A 20,954-nucleotide genomic window follows, 5' to 3' on the forward strand; every position below is an offset into this window, starting at 1 on the left:
ATCATATCTTATTTTGAGAAATTTTTAACTCTAATTCTATTCGTATTCTAAAATTTTAAATTCTATACTATTCATAGAAAAATAAAAAATTTTTAAACAAATAAAAGATTTAACCATTCCAAATTTCATAAATATTAACAAAATAGAAAATAAAAAATTAAGTTTAAATTAAAATTAAAAATAATTAAATCTTAAAAAAATCTAATATAAAATTACAAATAATATAATCATCAACTAGTTTAGTAGTTATTTCAAATTTTTATAAGAGAAAGATTGTGGGTTCAACACTCACTTTCTTTACGACATACATGACTTTTACATATATATTATATAATATATTAAGAGTGCGAATAGAGTATAATAGGGTATACCCTGAACCCATACTCTACCCTATCCATAAGCGATTCACACCGTACCCTGCGGGTAGGGTAGACAATCCTATCCAAACGAATTTGCTCGGATTGAGTACCCGCGGTAGGATATAGATTGCCAACCCTAGGTAGGTTGCTTAAGACTATCTCTGGTAAGAAATTTAGTATAGTCTTTATTTATGGTGTATCTATCATAAAAAATAACTTCACATCAGTTTTGTGTCATGAATAGTAAATAGGAATTTAAAGTGTCTTTCTTTTTTTTATTAGGAGAAACTAATTTTATTCTCTATTGTGGTTTTACTTAATTAATTAGTTAAAGTAATTAAAACTAATGTAGTTATTATTTTTTTACAATAATATTATTTAAATTTATAAATTCAAAAATAATTCATTATTAAAAATATTAATATTCAGAAAAAAATTCATATATCACAATAATACATAATATATAATTCAAAATTAAATTAATTTGTAAAATTATTTAATATAAAAAAATATAGTTAAATTTTACAGTTGACAACAAATTACTTAGTTTTATAACATGATTAGTATTTTAAATTTTATAAATAAAAATAAGCAACTTAACTAAAAATTATTTTGTAAAATATAAAAATTAAATTTATATTTTTGTGTAAACAGATTTAATTAATTATAATTTAATATAACAATATAAACAATATTTAATATAATTTAAATAATTAATATAAATTATTAATATAAATAAAAATATAATTATTTAATATAATTAATTATTATAATTATTAATAAATTAATTATAATTTAGTTATTATTTTAATATATATATATATATTATATATTTTAATTTATTTTTTTAATAAATTTGTCGTGTGTCAGGACTCTATTAGATTAGAAGAGTTCCTCTGAGGAGGATCTCCCTCCTTGATCCGCATGAAGAAATTCAATGCTTTTCTACTTCAATACTTCAAAATTTCTTTATGTTAAAAAAGGAACTCTACATCCCTCGCTCATACTTTTTGAAAAACAAAAAAAAAAGCAAAAATTTAAATAGCTTCCAGTATCACTTTTAATAAACGTTCTTTTTCATAGTCTTACATCCCTCCAGCAGGTGCAGTCGTGCATCCATTTAAGTTCGACCCAAAAACCAAATAAATTCAGAGTCCAATAAGATATCGACCTGGCTAACCTATTTATGCTGTCATTTCCAAACTCTAAAAAAAGAGCTGGATTCTAAATGTCTAGGAGGCTAGGACTAAAAGGAAACATTCAACCGTTATGAATCGATGCAAGGATCAATCGGTCATTGTTAATATTTTTTACGTTAAATCTGAATGATTAAAACAATATAACCAAAAAATTTCCAGATTCGTGCGATGAACTACCTGATAATAAGTCACCTTGTAGAATTATAAAATCTGAATAGCAAAAAGTTTGAGAGTTACCTATTAATCTAAGTATGATGAATATAATTTTTGCGTCCCTCATAACTGGTTTTGTATCATTGACTGGTTTTGTATCATTGACATTTGACAACAAATGATAGAACCCTGTAGTAGTTAGTTAAGCTTTCCACTTTTGTGGTGGCGTGAGGAGTTTGATGAGAAAAAAATTGGACCGTATCAATCTCACCTTTTATTATTTTTTTTGGTGACTCTTTTATTATTTTTTTCTTTTATTTAATTTTAGTCTTATTTATAAAATTAAAAGTGAGATATTATACTTTATTTTTTGTAAGTGTTAAAAAAAATGGAAAGCATCTTTTCCAAGAATAGTCCAATCATAGAGTACGAACCTGGAATGGAAAATGGTAAAGGACTAATATAGACGTTTTAGCGGCCAGGTACATTTGTAATTGTGTTGTAAATTGGTTGCTAGCCCCATTATGCGATGACGGTAGTGTCGTCATACGGACCCATTGTCAAAGCTGATGGTTAATGGTTGATTAATGTAATTAAGGAAAATGCTATGTGTCCTTTAAAATTCAGCATTTATTCAGCCTTTAAATTTAAATAATATTATTTAAATAAATTTTAGTTAAAAGACATTCCTAATTTGTAGCTAAACATGTTGTAATTAAAATTAATTTAAATTTCAAATACTAGAATTTCTCTAACTTCCTACCTACTTCATAAAATAGTTATTTTATTAGTTTTTTATTTATTTGGACGTTCCCCTCCCCTCTCTCGTGTACGTTCTTTTTTTTTTCTTCTCTCTTCTTTACAAAAATTTTCATAGAAGAGTATTATTTCTCTACAGGTAAATTTATTATTTCATATTTAACATTTTATTATTATTATTATTATTATTATTATTATTATTATTATTATTATTATTATTATTATTATTAGATGAGTCGTGTTATTTTGTTTCTATTTCGAGTGACTTACATACTAACTCAAAACTCATTCATCATTATTTTAATAAGATTATATTAATATTTGAATTAAATAATAAATAATCAGTGTATATATCAATATTCTTTTCTTCTTCTTTATTTTTTTCTTTCTTTCTTTCTTTCTTTTATTTTTTTTGAATTTTTTCATTGCTTATTTAAATATTAACGCTTTTAAAATTATTAAAATGTATGTTCGTAAAAATTAATTTTTTTCAATCGTAACACATCTAAAATTATTAAATTATACATAAAATATTTTTAAAACACATCAAAAATTATAAATCTAAAATTTAAATTTAAACATTAAAAATAAAATTAATTTTTTATATCTTATTCGAGAAAAACTCATCTAATATTTCTCTTTTTTTAATACTTAGATTTTTTCGTTACTTATTTTAATATTAATGCTTTTAAAAGTATTAAAATGCTTGTTTGTAAAAATTCGATTTTGTTTTCAATTGTAACACATCTAAAATTATTAAGTGATACAAAAAATATTTCTAAAACACATCCAAAATCATAAATCAAAAATTTAAATTTAAACATTAAATATAAAATTAATTTTTTTTATATCTTATTCGATAAAATTCATCTAATATTTCTCATTTTTTTATTATTTGTTGAATTTTATCGTTACTTATTTGAACATTAATGCTTTTAAAATTATTAAAATGTATGTTTGTAAATATTGGTTATTTTTCATTTATTACACATCTAAAATTATTGACTTATATACAAAACATGTTTGAAACACATCCAAAATTTTAAAACGGTTTAAGATTTATTTTAAAATTTTAAATTCAAAATTTTGAATTATAACTAATTTGATTTTTGGATGTGTATTTAAATTGTAATTATAATATATTAATAATTAAGTATATTAAATTTAAAATAGAAATTTAAAATTTAAATTTAAATTTTAAATTTCAGTTTTATTTAGTTTGTATTTTGAATGTGTATTTAATTTTAAAAAGACACTAAATCTATTTAAAATTTTTAGATATGTTTGTTTTATTTTTTTTAAATTATTGTAATAAAAGGCTGAATATTGTACAACTTTTAAAGGATACCTAGTTGAACTGTGTAATTAAATAGCACCTTGAGATAATTAAATATCTTCGTTTAAGCCGGGTTTGTTTTTTTGAGACTAGGGTTGTATTTAGGGATACAAAATTTGAATCCCTAGGAACTGAAATTTTAATAGTTTAATAACATTTTTTCATAAATTTTTTATTAATTTTTTAAATTCTAAATTTATATTTAATTTTTATATTTATCTTAATTCAGTATATTTTATATCAAATATAATACAAAAATTTAATTTAATTTCTATTTTTCAAGTAAGATTTATATTCAGAAATTAAAACTGAAACTAAAAGACTAACAGTGAATATTGTGTTTAGTAGTTAAAGGATAAAATTAAAATTTTAATTTTTTTAATATTTTCAGAAAGTAAAGATAAAAAAGACTAAAATTTTTATGAAAAACTAAATTTTAATAACATTCTTTTCAAAAATACTCTTATTTAATTTTTTAAATTTTAAATTTATTCATCAATCTTTATATTTATATTAAATCAAACATGATATTTAGACATAACTCAATTCAATATATTTAATATGAGAAAACATAAGGTAGTGTTTGGTTGATATCCATAATGAGACATGAACACGGTGACACATGTCTGCTGGTTTAGTTTGGTGAGACACAGATTTTTGATGAACACGAGAAGACACACATGGACACGGAGACACTAAATTAGTGTACCTCCAATTTAATGAGGCACTGCGACAACTTGTGAGACACTATTTTTTTACTCTTTTATCCTTATTCAATTTTTAAATTTTTAAAATTTATCCTCTTATCTCCTCAAATATTTCTTTTTTTTTACTTCCTCTTTTAAATTCTACAACCAAATTTATTTTTCTATTTTCTTAAAAAATTATACATTTAATTTTTTATTTATTTGAATTTTAATTAATCTTTGATAAATTTCGGACTTTGATTTTCTATTTTTTTCCAAAAAAAATTATATATTTAATATTTAAATGATAATTTGAGATGATATTAGAAGAAAAAAATACAGAAAGAAATAAAAATTTAATGGTTATGACATGTAGCCTTTGAGGTGATGGGTCAGCAGGGACGGATCCAGAAATGTTATCATGGGGGCAATAATATATATAATATAAAAAAATATATGCAAATAAATTATAATGTAAGATATATTATAAAAATATACAGATAGAGAATATATATTTAAAGTATAAAAAAATGTGTACTTTTTACTAACGAAGTGGTACACGTCGATTCTTCATATCATAAAATTCATCGATAATAGAATCTGTGTCAAATTTTTCAGCAATCTTCTTCTCAATGTAAATCAAAAGACAATTAGCAAGCAATTCATCTTCCATTTTGTTTCTGAGTCTATTCTTCACAATATTCATAGCTGAAAAAGATCTCTCAGTTGTAGCAGTTGAAACAGGAAGAGTTAATACCAAGCGAATCAAACGATCAATCAAAGGATATGTTAAAGACTTTCCTGTCTTCGTTAATCCTTGACATGACTCCGAAATTGTACACAAGTTAGTTAATTCAACATGATTAGGAACATCAAGTTCATAATGTTGAGCTTGCATTCTAATGTGAAATTTCTCTTGGTCACTGAAGTCACCTGGATAAAATCGTTCTACTAATTTACATACTTTGTTGACACTGAAGAACTTATAATTATCTCTGGGATCTAAAGTTGAACTTAAAGTAAGCAATTCCACCATATTATCGTTGAATCTTCCATTAAGCTCTTGCAATTGTGTATCAATTACAGCCAGAAATAAATTAACACGGTAATGATGCTCCACTGAAATTTGATCAACAATTTTGCGAGTTCGGCCTCTTCTAGGAATATGCAATGCATTCATATCAGGAACTTCAACTTCATGTTTCTCACAAAATAATATAACTTCTTTTATGAAAGCCTCCCAACTTGATTCTCTCATTCTTTGGATTAAAGTCTTGGTAGTAGAAACTAGAGTTAAAGCATTCAATATGTCTTGATTTTTTCGTTGCAAAACTTGACAAAGATCATGACTAACTTCCAAAATATTTCTCATCAAATGCAAAACAAAGACAAATTCAAAGGATGTAATAGCATCATAAGCAGCACTAGCATCACCACGAGTGGAGAAATTACCTTCTTCGGTGCTTTTTTCAAGAACTTCACAAGTAGCATCAAACATGCATAACAAGCTACGTACAGAATTCAAATGAGACCCCATCTAGTATCTCCAGATCTTTGCAAAGTACTAATTTGATTAAGTCCACTACCTGTCACAATTTGATCATTGGCAATTAAGTTTGCAACATTATTTTCTTGAGCAACCCTTAACTAATCATGACGTTTAGGAGAAATAGTCACAACATTCACAATTAGTGTAAGTTTTGAAAAGAATTGATAAACATAACAAACTTCTTTGGCTGCAGAAACAAGTGCTAATTGTAATCGATGAGCAAGACAATGAATGTAATAAGCAAAAGGACAATCTTTCAGAAATAGAGCTTGCAATCTATTCCATTCACTGCGCATATTACTAGCTCCATCGTACCCTTGTCCCCTAAGATTTTGGACATCAAGATTATGACGAGAAATAACTGATGAAATTTCTGTTTTCAATGTCAAAGAACATGTATCAGAAACATGTATAAGATCAAAGAATCTTTCTTGAACACAACCGTGCTTGTCTACAAATCTCAAAACCACAGACATTTGTTCTCGCTTTGACTCATCTCTTGCTTCATCAATAATTATACAAAATTTAAAATCACCAATTTCTTCTCGAATTGTTGCACGCACTTTTCTAGCAAAGATATGCAATATATCTTTCTGAACACCGGGAGATATATATTGAGCATTTCCAGGAACATTTTCAAGAACAACATTATTAACATTCTGATTACAGGAAGCTAAAAGCTTAATTAACTCAATAAAATTTCCCCTATTCAAAGATCCAGGACTTTCATCATCGCCTCTAAATGCACATGCTTGAAATGCAAGCCATCGAATAGCATTAATAGATGTCTTCAACCTTAAACGGTTATTTGCAATAGTTTCATCACTATGCCTATCAAGAACTTTGTCTATATGCTTAGATTGAGCCATTAAATCATCACAAGATTTCACACATAAATTATGGGGAGAATTAGGAATAGAACCCTCGTGACATACAAATGCACAATTTACCCCATTGTTTACTTTCTTCCAATTATTAAATCCTAACTCTGAAAATGCATTTTTTCCATCATTACGAGCACCATAATGTTTACCAAACAAGTAGCAAGGCAAACAATAAGCAGCATTTTTTTCTGGTGAATTTTCTAACCAACTTGAAAATATCGACAGTAATTGTTATTACCAGAAGCTAAATAACTAATATTTGTTGGTTGGTATGGCCCAGCTATTATGTATGCTCTACGAATTTTATCACGTTCATTGATATTATACTGCCAAATTGGACGTCGCTTTCCTGGATCCCTTTCTAGTAAAGAGATATCAACATCTCTTTCTAATCTTGGTACTTTGGTTTCATGGTGATGTGTATTTTGAGTAAGATTAGAGAGCTCACTTACTTGAACTTCTTGTGAAATAAGATTAGAGGGTTGACTTGTTTGAACTCCAACATTATCAGTAGCTTTTCTCTTAAAAATTGCATCAATTTTACTTTATTTTTCATCATAAAATGTTCTAATTTCTTTTTACCTGAAAAAAATAAGAACTCAAAAAATTATATACTTACATAAATAAATAAAATCTAAGTATTTTTTATTAATTAAATATCAATAATAATAATTTTTTTACTAAATTACTATTAATTTCATTAAAAAATAAAATAAGAGAAAATAAGAGAAAATAAATCTCAAAAATAAAATAAATACCTTACGAGTTGCATCCTTGCTTTAATTGATATGATTATATGAATATATTATATATTATTGAAATTTGAAAATAACACTAAATACTTACCTAGTTACTTTGGGAATGGCAGTGACTTAGTGAGCGTCGCGTGATTCGTGAGTCGTGAGGAAACAGCACAGGAGAATTAGGAGATAGAATAGAAAACGAAGAATTAGTTTTAGGGATTTGAAAAATTTTAAAAGCTATTATGTTTTATTTGGATTGGATTAAGGTTTCTACTATTTTTTCTTTAAACCTGGGGTCAGGCCTTCACTCTCCCCCCATACATCCGTCCCTGGATAGGTGTGTAGCGGTGTTGGTAAAATTTGTGGTTGAATGAAAGGCAATTCAAACTTTTTCAAATATTTATGTCTTATTCATTATTTTTACCAAACATAGTATATAGACACAAATATTTTATGTCTATGTCTTTAGTGTTTGTGCCTTTGTGTCTATGTCTCATTCTATACATCAACCAAACGGAGCCTAAAGGAACAATGCATATAATAAACAACACAAACAACGAATTAAAAAAATTAAAATTAAAATTCTTAATTAATTAATTAATTATTATCTGAATACTGAACTTAAAAACACGACTCATTATTCACGCTATTCACAACTCTCATTATTCACCTAACAAAATTAATTTTATATCAAATATAATACAAAAATTTAATTTAGTCTTTATTTTAATTTATACTTTTTGTCTCTCATCCTCAATCTATTCTAAAAATATTTATGTCTAACTTCGTGTCTCTGAAACGCAATTTTAGTAATATTAGGAGTTCCTATAGTTATTCATAACATGATATTTAGATATAACTCAATTCAATATATTTTATATAAAAAAGTATAGAAAAATAATGCATATAGTAAACAACACAAATAATAAATTAAAAAATTTAAATTTAAATTTAAATTCAAATTCTTAATTAATTAATTATTATCTAAATATTAAACTTAAAAATACGACTCGTTGTTAATATTATTCGCGTTATTCAATTAGTGAGATTAATTCAAACATATTACAAAAACTTAATTGAATCCAGATCTCAATTTATAATTTTTGCCTCTCAGCCTCAATCTACCCTCAAATATTTTTGTCTATCTCCCTGTCTCCAAAACGCAGCCTTGGTAATATATTATTAGCCGCACCTGTAGCCGTCCATAAACACATATGAAGGAAATTAGAGGAGTTGGTAGTCAAAGTTGACCTCCTGTCGGTCCTGCAAACGCCATTGCACACGTCACCTCACTCTTTATGCCCCCCCCCCCCCTCTTCCTTTCCTTCAACCTTCTATAAATACCCAATAACTAATCTTTTGTATCCTTACAATTTTGCCTTTACTTATTTGTTCATATTCCACTATTCTTTGGCTTCGACAATGGCAGCTCTGGATTCCTCAGCCATTAATCCTCTCCTTACTCCATACAAGATGGGGAAGTTCAATTTATCACACAGGGTTGTGTTGGCGCCACTCACCAGACAGAGGTCCTACAACAATGTTCCACAGCCCCACGCTGTTTTGTACTACTCCCAAAGAACCACCAGGGGCGGCCTTCTCATTGCGGAGGCCACCGGCGTCTCTGACACTGCTCAGGGGTGCGCATCTTCTAACAAACCTTCTTTTCTCCTCGTTTTCTTTACATGGATCTGATCTCATACTAATTATTTGCAGCTATCCCCACACACCCGGAATATGGACTAAGGAGCAAGTGGAAGCATGGAAACCCATCGTCGATGCTGTTCATGCCAAGGGCGGCATCTTCTTCTGCCAGATTTGGCATGTTGGAAGAGTTTCTGATTCAAGTACTCTACTCGCTCTCTCCCACTTCATCTTATTCTTTTTTCACTGTTTTATCAATTAACTTTTAGGTTAAAATTTATGGTTAACTGTAGCGCGATATGCATTGAATAGGTTATCAGCCGAATGGGGAAGCTCCAATATCTTCCACTGACAAGCCACTCACACCACAAATCAGAAGCAATGGCATTGATGTAGCACAGTTCACACCACCTAGGAGGCTAAAAACGGAAGAAATTCCTCTTATTGTCAATGACTTCAGACTTGCTGCAAGAAATGCTATAGAAGCTGGTGAGTGACCTCATTCATAATCCGATTCACTTTCATAAACTACCCTGCTTCCTGTGTTCGAATAATTCACATACTTTTTGGGGATGCAAATTGTAGGTTTTGATGGGGTTGAGATCCATGGAGCTCATGGCTACTTACTCGAACAATTTATGAAAGACAAAGTGAATGATCGAACAGATAAATATGGTGGATCCCTTGAGAACCGTTGTCGATTTCCGTTGGAAGTTGTTGAAGCAGTTGTGAATGAGGTAGGAGCTGAAAGAGTTGGAATTAGGCTATCACCTTATGCAGAGTATGCAGAGTCTGGAGACTCCAACCCTGAAGCATTGGGGCTTTACATGGTTAATTCACTCAACAAATATGGTATTCTCTACTGTCACATGGTTGAACCGAGGATGAAAACTGTTGGAGAAAAGGTGGAATGCCCTCACAGTTTGGTGCCAATGAGAAAGGCCTTCAATGGCACTTTCATTGTTGCTGGAGGGTATGACAGAGAGGATGGGATCAAAGCCATAGCTGAACACAGGGCAGATCTTGTTGCTTATGGTCGTTGGTTCTTGGCTAATCCTGATTTACCAAAGAGATTTGCACTTAATGCCCCTCTTAACAAGTACAATCGCCAAACGTTCTATATTCCTGATCCGGTTATTGGTTACACTGATTATCCATTTCTAGAATAAAAGAAACCAATAATTTAAAGACAATAGGCTTGTCTTTCCCTTAGCTTGCACATTAAGAATGATGATGCTTAATATAATTTTTATCACAGCTTAGAATCTAGTTCATTTTGTGCAAGGTTCATGATTGTTTAAATGTGATATGTACTCTATTATTTGGCTTGTAATAATATCAGTAATATCAGTATACAGCAATGACAAGAAAATGTTGGCAAATGAATATCATGGGATGATTGCCATGAGTTGTTTGACCACACGTTTGACCTCTGTTTCTGGTTTCTGCTTCCTCTTTCAATCCACAAGTAACAGTTAAATGTTAGATGGATTATATTTGTAAATTTGGACACTCAACAATGCTGCATGTGATGTAGTGGAAAATGTGAAAGTTTAGGTCAATAAAACAAAAACATTGCACGGAAATAGCCAGAGTAAGCTCCGGTTGGACTCAATGATGTCTCCTCTCCTCACAAAAACATAGGATCCCCCTCCCAATCCTTTTCGATCTTAATCCTTTTGAAATGGTATTAAGAATAATTGTTTGTGTGAGAATTCATTATAATAATTCAAAAATAAATTGGATACTCAAATATCATTGTTGTATGAATCACAATAAAGATGTAAGGATATAATCTAATTATAAATGATAAAATTAATATAATATTAAATTAAATAAACATAAAATTAATACAAAATATATCTATATACTATATTAATATATGGTATGTTAAATATATTTTAACAATAAGTCAAGAATAAATTTGATATTCAGATGCTGTTGTTATATGAGAGTACAATAAGAAGTGCTTATTATAAGTCAAGAATATAATATAATTATGTTGGCAAAATCAACTAAATATCAAACTAAATAAACATAAATTAATATGAGATATACCTATATGATATGTTAATATATAATATCCTAAAAGTATTCAAATAATTTGTATTATGTTAAATATTATTTATTTATTTTATTAGGATAGAATCACCTCTGTTATCTCGTTGTTATTGAAAATAAAATGGGTATAAAACTACATCCTCAAGTAGAAATAGACACAAGAAAAAAAAGTTAGCTCCTAAATTTGGACTCAACAAGGAAATTATTAGTTGTAGTATATTGGCCTATTACATATTTACATTTTGCCATTTTGCTAAAGTTAGGAGACAATAATTAAAAGTTATTTTGTTTAATTTACATATTTATTAAAAGTTATTTTGTTTAATTACATATATAATATCATAATTATATATTTATTACATCCAAAAAAATATTAAAAAGTCAATACTTTTGGTTAACACTTTATTTATACTAATAAAATTTATGATTTAGAATTTAGTCTTTAGTAGTTAGAGTTAGTAAAATATTAACAAAAAAATAAAATTTAAAAAGATAATCTATCTATTAGTAATATATTAAAATAGAGCCTAAAATAATTTTTAAATGCATTGTTAGTCTTCTAATTTTTAATATTATAGCACGTCAATTTAAGTGGCTAATTAGTATATATATATATATATATATATATATATATATATATATATATATATATATATATATATATATATATATATATATATAATCTAAGTAATTTAGCTTTTAATCCTTCTACTTTTATTTGAAATACTTTTTAATCCATTCACAAAATAAAAAGATCCACTTATATTTATACGTAATAAAAAGATCCACTATTCTATGTTTTCGGTGTTAATATTAATTTTTTAATAGGTATAAATTAAATTAAATTTTAATTCATTTTGACCTCTAATTTTATATTTATTTTTTTAATATTTATTATATAAATTAACATTCATTTTAAATATTTTTTTATTTTTTCTCACATAATCTTATATTTTTTTATTGCTTTCTATTTTTGCTAAATATATGTATCAAGTAGTGATTATGTAATTATACTTATTAGGAAGAAGATAAAGAAAAAAAGACTTGAATTAAAATAATTACTTAATCAAGTCAGACAATTTTTTTTAAGTGTTGTTTGACGAGCTATCTTAATATTAATTCTCATATATTTTTTTATAATTAAATTGGGTGTGAGACTTATAACGTGAATCACCTATCTTTTACAATAATAAAAGATGCACTTTAAGATGTATCAAATAAAAATGAGTACAAACAATATATTTCAACCTTAAAACTATTTTAACTTTTAGTATATGACTAACATATATAGTAGTTCATAAAATTTGTTTGCAAGATTCTATGGGATTTAAAATGAAGCAAGAGGACGAGTGGATTTCAAAAATAAAAAAATATAAATTATACTAGGTAATTAATGATTTTTTTGAACAATATGAATATAATGGGTCTTAAAATTAGTTTAAATCAAGTAAAACACACTACATTTCCAAATTATTTACCTAGATCTTAATATTAGAATAATTATCCGCATACTTAGTGAATTGAATATCCGATATATTCATTATTCACATTATTTAATATTTTCATTATCTACCTATACTTTTTCAAATTTTTTTTTTCTATTAGTGTATTGTGATGAATAAATTTCATATTTTTTTACAAGAAGAAGCGTGAATAACTTTCAAGTGACATAAATGTGCTTTATGGATAAAGTTGTATATTATGTGTTTATTTTTAGAATATGTGAGTGGATATTTGTATGATTTTTCAAGTTGTTGAATGTTTTTATATATAAAAGTGATATGTAATTTTATTAGAGTGTGTTTTTGTGTTTAAGTTATAAGTGTATGTTGTAAGATCAAAATTTACCATAAAAAATAGATGCATAAGATTTTCTATGAATAAAGTTAATCTATATTTCCATAGAAAGACGTGTGATTTTTAAAAATTATATATAGTTTTTTCTCTGTCAATAAACTTTCATTTATTCCTTATCAAATAAAATAATCTCTTTAAAACAGAAAAACTTACATAATAAAACATAAAAAATACTTCATTCAAAAATAATATTTGTCTATGTAGTTTTTAATTTCAACATAATATTTTTAACTACTACAAATGTATGCTTTTTTCAATTTTCATTCTTACAAAACATATGAGCTTATTTATAAGGATACGATAATTATATTAACCGAAATCCAAATAAACATGATTAAAGTTTGATTTGGTTAAACACATTTGCTTAATTTATATTTGGGTGTTAAGTCATAACCAGTAAACTTTGCTTCTTCTGTTTTTAATCATAGAAAAAATATATTTGTCATTTTAATGAAATTATCATTTTATAGTTTTTCTATCATTATATTATTATTTAATTTCATTTTACTTTTTATTTTTACATAGGTTACCCCATACTTAATAGTAATGTTATTTTTTTAATAAATATAAATTGGTTAATAAAATCTAATTCATTTTCTATTTCTATTCTCACATATATTTATATTTATTATATAAATCAACATTTAATTCACACACTTTTTATCTCCTCTCACATAATTTTATACCATTCACTCTTTCTTTTTTATTATTACTAATATTTTGCACAATTATTTAAAAAATTTTGTTGATGATCATGATTTTTTATTTTAATTTACTAAATAATTTGCTCATTATATGCTAGATGATGAACTCCTAAAATATTATAACGTATAAAATTTTTATTATAATGTTTTTAAGTTTTCTTTTGTTATTTTTGATCTAATTGTGTTTATTAATTATATATTATTTTTGTCATTTATATATCACTTTTATTTTTAATCATTTATATTTTTTAATATTATTTAATATTATTTTTTATAATAATAATGTTAAAAAAAGTATGATGTCATAATTCATGGATGTTATTTTTAATAATTAAAACATTATACTCATATTTGCATTACATCTTAAAGCTTCATTCTTACACTATAATATTTGACTTTGTTAAATATTTATATATTAGGTGATGAACTTTTTCAAACACTAAAATATATAATGTCTTTACAATTTTATTTAAATTTAATATTAATTTTTAAAAGAATTTATTAAATAATCTTTTATGTATAAAAATTAATTAATTTTAGTTATACACAACGCACGAGTTTAACTTAGTTATTCAATTATTTGTGAGCTGGAAGCGAGGGTAACTAAGGAAAGGAAAGGAGAGGAAATCCAAAATTGAGAAAGAAAAAGGAGGAACCTAGACGATCTATTGCTAATTGTTATCATACAGTTGACGGTTGTGGTCGATGTATCCTGCATGATGGCCTCGTCATAGCTTATGATTATTTGACTAAATCAAGTAATTAAATAATAATAGTTTCTTCTTATTTTTTTTCCCGACTCATATTATTGAATAATTTATTTATGAATAAAATAATAATTAAATTTTTGAAAATTTTAATTTTAAACTAATTAATCATTAAAAAAAATTAATTTAGTCCTTAATGATAGTCAATAATAGATAAATCATGTCTTTTTATTAATTCATCACATAAAATTTAATAGCTATGCTTATATATATTGTTAACTATTGTAATGTGTCTATCTTAAAAGATTGTCACGTATATAACAATTTTTTGAATAAAATTTCACCTATTTTGTAAAATTCATAATAAATAGAGAACAACTAATAAAGATTACATGAAAATTCAAAAAATAATGAATTTTTTTTTATCTAAAATTATAGTGTTGGCATATTCATGTGACAATAACGACCCACACATCATTGTAGATAATAAAATATATGAGCAATTTAATTTTGTTTGCCACTTAACAAAATAATATATATATCTACTACTATCATAGAAAACTTAATTAATATTTTTTTAATAATTAATTACTCCAAAAATAAAATCCTATAAGAATCTGATTGTCACGTTACTCTTTATTTATTCATTTGTTTTGTTCCCTTAAATCTTGTATGATTTGACTTTATAAGATAAATGAATGGAGACTACTGTAACAACCAATAATGAAACGCAATGGTAGACGTCATCATCCGCACACCACACTTGAAAGTAGTTCAAACTTTGATATCTGATTCTCTTTTATTCTTCCTTGCATCCTCCTTCTATAAATAGTAATACCCCCTTATTAGTTTTCACTTGACTCACTTAATAATACATAACAGTTAACACAATCTGATCTGATTCCCACAAATGGTTGCCATGGAGAATCCTCTTGTTAGCCCTTATAAGATGGGCAAGTTCAATTTATCCCACAGGGTGGTGTTGGCACCACTCACCAGACAAAGATCCTACAACCATGTTCCTCAGTCCCATGCTGCCTTGTACTACTCTCAGAGAGCTTCCAAGGGAGGCCTTCTCATATCTGAAGCTACTGTCATCTCTCTATCTTCTCAATGGTACACACCCTTCCACAACTTGTTCCTATAAATAAACTCTTCTTTTCATATCATATCTTACAAGCTAGTTGCTATGCAGGTATCCCAACATACCGGCAATATGGACTAAGGAGCAGGTCCAAGCATGGAAGCCTATTGTAGATGCTGTCCATGCCAAAGGTGCCATCTTCTTTTGTCAGATTGGCCACGTTGGAAGGGTTTATGATCCAGGTATATATTCTTATTCTCCACCTTACCAATTAAACTTTATTACCATATGCATGTACCTATTTTTCATGTATGTTGTTTTCAACAGAGTATCATCCAGAGGGGCAAGAGCTAATATCTTCCACGGACAAGCCACTCACACAGTTCACACCACCTAGGAGGCTAAGAACAGAAGAAATTTCACATGTTATCAATGACTTTCGACTTGCTGCTAGGAATGCTATAGAAGCTGGTAATTAAGCTTATTCAAAATATTACAAATTTACAATCCACTAAGAATTTATAAAGAATGAACTTATCTATGGAATGTAGGTTTTGATGGGGTTGAGATCCATGGGGCTCACGGCTTTTTACTGGAGCAATTTATGAAAGACAAGGTGAATGATCGAACGGATGAGTACGGTGGATCGCTTGAGAATCGTTGTCGTTTCACTTTGGAAGTTGTTGAAGCTATTGTGAATGAGATAGGAGCAGAAAGAGTTGGAATTAGACTATCACCTTATGCAGATTATGCAGAATCTGGAGACTCCAATCCAGAAGCATTGGGGCTTTATTTGGTTAATGCACTCAACAAATATGGTATTCTATACTGTCACATGGTTGAACCAAGAATGAAAACTGTTGGAGAAAAGGTTGAAAGCCCTCACAGCCTTGTGCAGATGAGAAAAGCCTTCAATGGCACTTTTATTGTTGCTGGAGGATATGACAGAGAAGATGGGATCAAAGCTATAAGAGAAAACAGGACAGATCTTGTTGCATATGGTCGTTTGTTCTTGGCTAATCCAGATTTGCCAAAGAGATTTGCACTTGATCATGCTCCTCTCAACAAATACAATCGCCAAACATTCTACACTTCTGATCCTGTTGTTGGTTATACTGATTATCCATTTCTTGAATGAAGTCAATGAACTCATGTGTCATAGTTTTTGTTTAGTAGTTCGATAAGGACGATGATGCTACATAATTTTCTGGGTCATTGCTTAGAGTCAAGTTGATATTATACTGTGCAAGGTTCAAGATTTAGCACATAGCATGTAACTACTATGTATTTGTAATTTGTTTGCAATAATCTTAATATGGCCCAACAATTACGCAACAATATGGTGCAATTCAACAATAAAACAAGGCTTGCATTATGCACTTATACAATTGTGGGGAAGGAAAATCAAAGCTTTTAAACTAAGCGAGAGACTTTTCAAATTACATTGACTAAATAAAGAAAAAGATGGTTCCAGTATAAAGAGGTGGGCTTTTTACTTAGACAAAAAGACAAAACCAACATTTTATGGATATAGAAAATATAAAACTCTTGCGGTTCTTATTGTAGCTTGAGTCTGATGGGTACCTACTACCTACCTGATTAAAGGAAAAAAATATCTGGTTTGGAAACCGAAATGGTGACTATGTGTTCCTGCGTTTGAGAGTCCACCAGGCAACGAAGCTGATGACAGATATTTATGCCATGGGTAGCGTTACTCCTCTCCTTACTCCATACAAGATTGGGAATTTAGATTTATCACACAGGGTTGTGTTGGCGCCACTAACAAGGCAGAGGTCCTACAACAATGTTCCACAGCCCCATGCAGTTTTATACTACTCCCAGAGAACCACCAATGGCGGCCTTCTCATTGCGGAAGCCACTTGTATATCCCCCACTGCTCGCGGCTATGGGGATATTCCCGGGTTGTGGAGCGAGGAGCATGTTCATGCATGGAAGCCCATCGTGGACGCTGTTCATGCCAAGGGCGGCATCTTCTTCTGTCAGATTTGGCATGCTGGAAGAGTCTCCAACACATGTATGTACTCTCTTTCTCTCTCAATAGAAATAGTAATGTCGTTTATGTGAACATAACTAAGTGTTGTATGTTTACGCTACAAAAAGGTTATCAGCCAAACGGTGAAGCCCCTGTATCTTCTACGGACAAGCAACTCTCACCACAACCTCGAGGAAGTGGCACCGAAGTCAATACCTTCGCAAAACCAAGGCCGCTAAGCATCCACGAAATTCCTCAACTTATCAACGACTTCAGACTTGCTGCTAGAAATGCTATTCGAGCTGGTAACTTAATTAATTGCATGGAAACATCTTCATGTGTGAAATTTTAATTTTGTGAATATATATCCAAATAAATCTTTAAAAAATTTTGCATAATGTTTTTGTCTCTCAAATTTTTTTATTATATTGAGGTTATTGAACTTTAAAAAATAAGATATAAATTTTTACGTTTGTTAGAACTGTTATTTTTATTCAGACAAATAAATCCTATTTGGATATACTCTTTTTAGGTTTTGATGGAGTGGAGATCCATGGGGCTTACGGCTACCTACTTGAGCAGTTTATGAAAGACAAAGTGAATGACCGAACAGATGAATACGGTGGATCTCTTGAGAACCGTTGTCGATTTCCATTAGAAGTTGTTGAGGCAGTTGTGAATGAGATAGGAGCTGAAAGAGTTGGAATCAGACTATCACCTTATGCGGAGTATCTAGATTGTGGAGACTCCAACCCTGAAGCATTGGGGCTTTACATGGTTAATGCACTCAATAAATATGGTATTCTCTACTGTCACATGGTTGAACCGAGAATGATAACCGTTGGAGAAAAAGGTGAATGCCCTCACAGTTTGGTTCCAATGAGAAAGGCCTTCAATGGCACTTTTATAGTTGCTGGAGGGTACGATAGAGAAGATGGGAACAAAGCCATAGGTGAGGACAGGGCAGATCTTGTTGCTTATGGTCGTTGGTTCTTGTCTAATCCGGATTTGCCAAAGAGATTCGCACTTAATGCACCTCTCAACGAGTATAACTGCCAAACGTTTTATACATCTGATCCTGTTATTGGTTATACTGACTATCCATTTCTTGATGATGCTGCTGCTTCCCCTATGTAATGCAAAGTCGATTATTCTCACTAGATTCAAAGTATTGTGTAACAAACTTGGTTTTCTAATGCCATATGAGCATTGTGTTAAGTGTTAACATTAATAGATTATATTATACTTCCTGTGTAAAAATAGTGTTATTATATTTCGGAAAATGCTATGTGTCCTTTAAAATTCAGCCTTTATTCAGCCTTTAAATTTAAATAATATTATTTAAATAAATTTTAGGTAAAAGATATTCCTAATTTGTAGCTAAACATGTTGGTAATTAAAATTAATTTAAATTTCAAATACTAGAATTTCTCTAACTTCCTACCTACTTCATAAAATAGTTATTTTATTAGTTTTTTATTTATTTGCACGTCCCCCTCCCCTCTCTCGTGTACGTTCTTTTTTTTTTCTTTTTTTTCTTCTCTCTCACTGTTCTTTACAAAAATTTTCATAGAAGAGTATTATTTCTCTACAGGTAAATTTATTATTTCATATTTAACATTTTATTATTATTATTATTATTGTTATTAGATGAGTCGTGCTATTTTGTTTCTATTTCGAGTGACTTACATACTAACTCAAAATTCATTCATCATTATTTGAATAAGATTATATTAACATTTGAATTAAATAATAAATAATCAGTGTATATATCAATATTCTTTTCTTCTTCTTTATTTTTTTCTTTCTTTCTTTCTTTCTTTTATTTTTTTGAATTTTTTCATTTCTTATTTGAATATTAACGCTTTTAAAATTATTAAAATGTATGTTCGTAAAAATTAATTTTTTTCAATTGTAACACATCTAAAATTATTAAATTATACATAAAATATTTTTAAAACACATCCAAAATTATAAATCTAAAATTTAAATTTAAGCATTAAAAATAAAATTAATTTTTTATATCTTATTCGAGAAAAACTCATCTAATATTTCTCTTTTTTTAATAGTTAGATTTTTTCGTTACTTATTTTAATATTAATGCTTTTAAAAGTATTAAAATGCTTGTTTGTAAAAATTCAATTTTGTTTTCAATTGTAACACATCTAAAATTATTAAGTGATACAAAAAATATTTCTAAAACACATCCAAAATCATAAATCAAAAATTTAAATTTAAACATTAAATATAAAATTAATTTTTTTTATATCTTATTCGATAAAATTCATCTAATATTTCTCATTTTTTTTATTATTTGTTGAATTTTATCGTTACTTATTTGAACATTAATGCTTTTAAAATTATTAAAATGTATGTTTGTAAATATTGGTTATTTTTCATTTATTACACATCTAAAATTATTGACTTATATACAAAACATGTTTGAAACACATCCAAAATTTTAAGACGGTTTAAGATTTATTTTAAAATTTTAAATTCAAAATTTTGAATTATAACTAATTTGATTTTTGGATGTGTATTTAAATTGTAATTATAATATATTAATAATTAAATATATTAAATTTGAAATAGAAATTTAAAATTTAAATTTAAATTTTAAATTTCAGTTTTATTTAGTTTGTATTTTGAATGTGTATTTAATTTTAAAAAGACACTAAATCTATTTAAAATTTTTAGATATGTTTGTTTTATTTTTTAAAATTATTATAATAAAAAGCTGAATATTGTACAACTTTTAAAGAATACCTAGTTGAACTGTTATATTTCACCTGCTTTAAGCCCCAACGCAAAAAAAAATCGGTTGAAGTAAATCTGCTTTGCTGATTTTTCGATATAGCTTGCTAGACTAGAAAGAACTAATAATAATTCCTTTCCAAAAAAAAAATTAATAATTCATCTCTGATTTTGTTTGTCTTCTTATAAAAGTTTGGAAAACTACAATGTCTTCTTATTATTGTTGACCTAAAATAATAAGTATTATCCACGTATTGGCGAACCCATTTGAGAATTAGGAGAGACATGATCTTTGGTGGTACCGAAACATGATTTTTGGTGGTACTACTACCGATATCTAGGGATGACAACAATGGGTAGAGCGGGTTTTAAATCCATCTCTAACTCTATTCGCGAGATAAGATTTTTATATAAACTCAATCTTATCTTACCTCAAGTTGAGAATATTTCAATCCTGATTCTACATGTTTTTAACCTGTGGA

At 27.8% G+C, this 20,954-nt stretch overlaps 5 protein-coding genes across 5 annotated transcripts; 3 read left to right on the forward strand and 2 right to left on the reverse strand.

Annotated features, from left to right (window-relative positions):
• Positions 1-2,130: 2,130 nt before the first annotated feature.
• On the reverse strand, positions 2,131-6,029 carry LOC112803470 (uncharacterized). The gene is made up of 2 exons (XM_025846962.1): positions 5,250-6,029; positions 2,131-2,145 (listed from the first exon to the last, which is right to left on the reverse strand). The coding sequence occupies exons 1-2, from the start codon at positions 6,027-6,029 to the stop codon at positions 2,131-2,133; spliced, it is 795 nt and encodes a 264-aa protein (XP_025702747.1).
• A 110-nt stretch (positions 6,030-6,139) lies between these two features.
• Positions 6,140-6,910, reverse strand: LOC114927764 (uncharacterized). Its single transcript, XM_029298709.1, has one exon. It carries the CDS (start codon positions 6,908-6,910, stop codon positions 6,140-6,142), a length of 771 nt encoding a protein of 256 aa, XP_029154542.1.
• A 2,111-nt stretch (positions 6,911-9,021) lies between these two features.
• LOC112801291 (putative 12-oxophytodienoate reductase 11) lies at positions 9,022-10,745 on the forward strand. Its single transcript, XM_025843945.2, has 4 exons — positions 9,022-9,308; positions 9,385-9,515; positions 9,625-9,801; positions 9,898-10,745. Exons 1-4 carry the CDS (start codon positions 9,091-9,093, stop codon positions 10,479-10,481), a joined length of 1,110 nt encoding a protein of 369 aa, XP_025699730.1. The 5' UTR covers positions 9,022-9,090; the 3' UTR covers positions 10,482-10,745.
• A 4,667-nt stretch (positions 10,746-15,412) lies between these two features.
• On the forward strand, positions 15,413-17,063 carry LOC112801293 (12-oxophytodienoate reductase 2). Its single transcript, XM_025843947.3, has 4 exons — positions 15,413-15,757; positions 15,837-15,967; positions 16,053-16,196; positions 16,277-17,063. The coding sequence occupies exons 1-4, from the start codon at positions 15,552-15,554 to the stop codon at positions 16,861-16,863; spliced, it is 1,068 nt and encodes a 355-aa protein (XP_025699732.1). The 5' UTR covers positions 15,413-15,551; the 3' UTR covers positions 16,864-17,063.
• A 108-nt stretch (positions 17,064-17,171) lies between these two features.
• Positions 17,172-18,978, forward strand: LOC112801292 (putative 12-oxophytodienoate reductase 11). The gene is made up of 3 exons (XM_025843946.2): positions 17,172-17,760; positions 17,847-18,023; positions 18,251-18,978. The coding sequence occupies exons 1-3, from the start codon at positions 17,409-17,411 to the stop codon at positions 18,853-18,855; spliced, it is 1,134 nt and encodes a 377-aa protein (XP_025699731.1). The 5' UTR covers positions 17,172-17,408; the 3' UTR covers positions 18,856-18,978.
• Positions 18,979-20,954: the final 1,976 nt, after the last annotated feature.

The sequence above is a fragment of the Arachis hypogaea genome, chromosome 5 (assembly GCF_003086295.3).
Source record: "Arachis hypogaea cultivar Tifrunner chromosome 5, arahy.Tifrunner.gnm2.J5K5, whole genome shotgun sequence".
NCBI lineage: Eukaryota > Viridiplantae > Streptophyta > Magnoliopsida > Fabales > Fabaceae > Arachis > Arachis hypogaea.

What these genes read in the sequence shown, in the direction of transcription:
- LOC112803470 (XM_025846962.1), bottom strand. Translation starts at nt 6,029, where the DNA reads ATGGGGTCTCATTTGAATTCTGTACGTAGCTTGTTATGCATGTTTGAT.
- LOC114927764 (XM_029298709.1), bottom strand. Translation starts at nt 6,910, where the DNA reads ATGGCTCAATCTAAGCATATAGACAAAGTTCTTGATAGGCATAGTGAT.
- LOC112801291 (XM_025843945.2), top strand. Translation starts at nt 9,091, where the DNA reads ATGGCAGCTCTGGATTCCTCAGCCATTAATCCTCTCCTTACTCCATAC. An exon ending in TGGAAGAGTTTCTGATTCAA is followed by an intron (nt 9,516 to 9,624) that starts GTACTCTACTCG and finishes TGCATTGAATAG; the next exon opens with GTTATCAGCCGAATGGGGAA. An exon ending in AAGAAATGCTATAGAAGCTG is followed by an intron (nt 9,802 to 9,897) that starts GTGAGTGACCTC and finishes TGCAAATTGTAG; the next exon opens with GTTTTGATGGGGTTGAGATC.
- LOC112801293 (XM_025843947.3), top strand. Translation starts at nt 15,552, where the DNA reads ATGGTTGCCATGGAGAATCCTCTTGTTAGCCCTTATAAGATGGGCAAG. An exon ending in ATCTCTCTATCTTCTCAATG is followed by an intron (nt 15,758 to 15,836) that starts GTACACACCCTT and finishes GTTGCTATGCAG; the next exon opens with GTATCCCAACATACCGGCAA. An exon ending in TGGAAGGGTTTATGATCCAG is followed by an intron (nt 15,968 to 16,052) that starts GTATATATTCTT and finishes TGTTTTCAACAG; the next exon opens with AGTATCATCCAGAGGGGCAA.
- LOC112801292 (XM_025843946.2), top strand. Translation starts at nt 17,409, where the DNA reads ATGACAGATATTTATGCCATGGGTAGCGTTACTCCTCTCCTTACTCCA. An exon ending in TGGAAGAGTCTCCAACACAT is followed by an intron (nt 17,761 to 17,846) that starts GTATGTACTCTC and finishes CGCTACAAAAAG; the next exon opens with GTTATCAGCCAAACGGTGAA. An exon ending in TAGAAATGCTATTCGAGCTG is followed by an intron (nt 18,024 to 18,250) that starts GTAACTTAATTA and finishes TACTCTTTTTAG; the next exon opens with GTTTTGATGGAGTGGAGATC.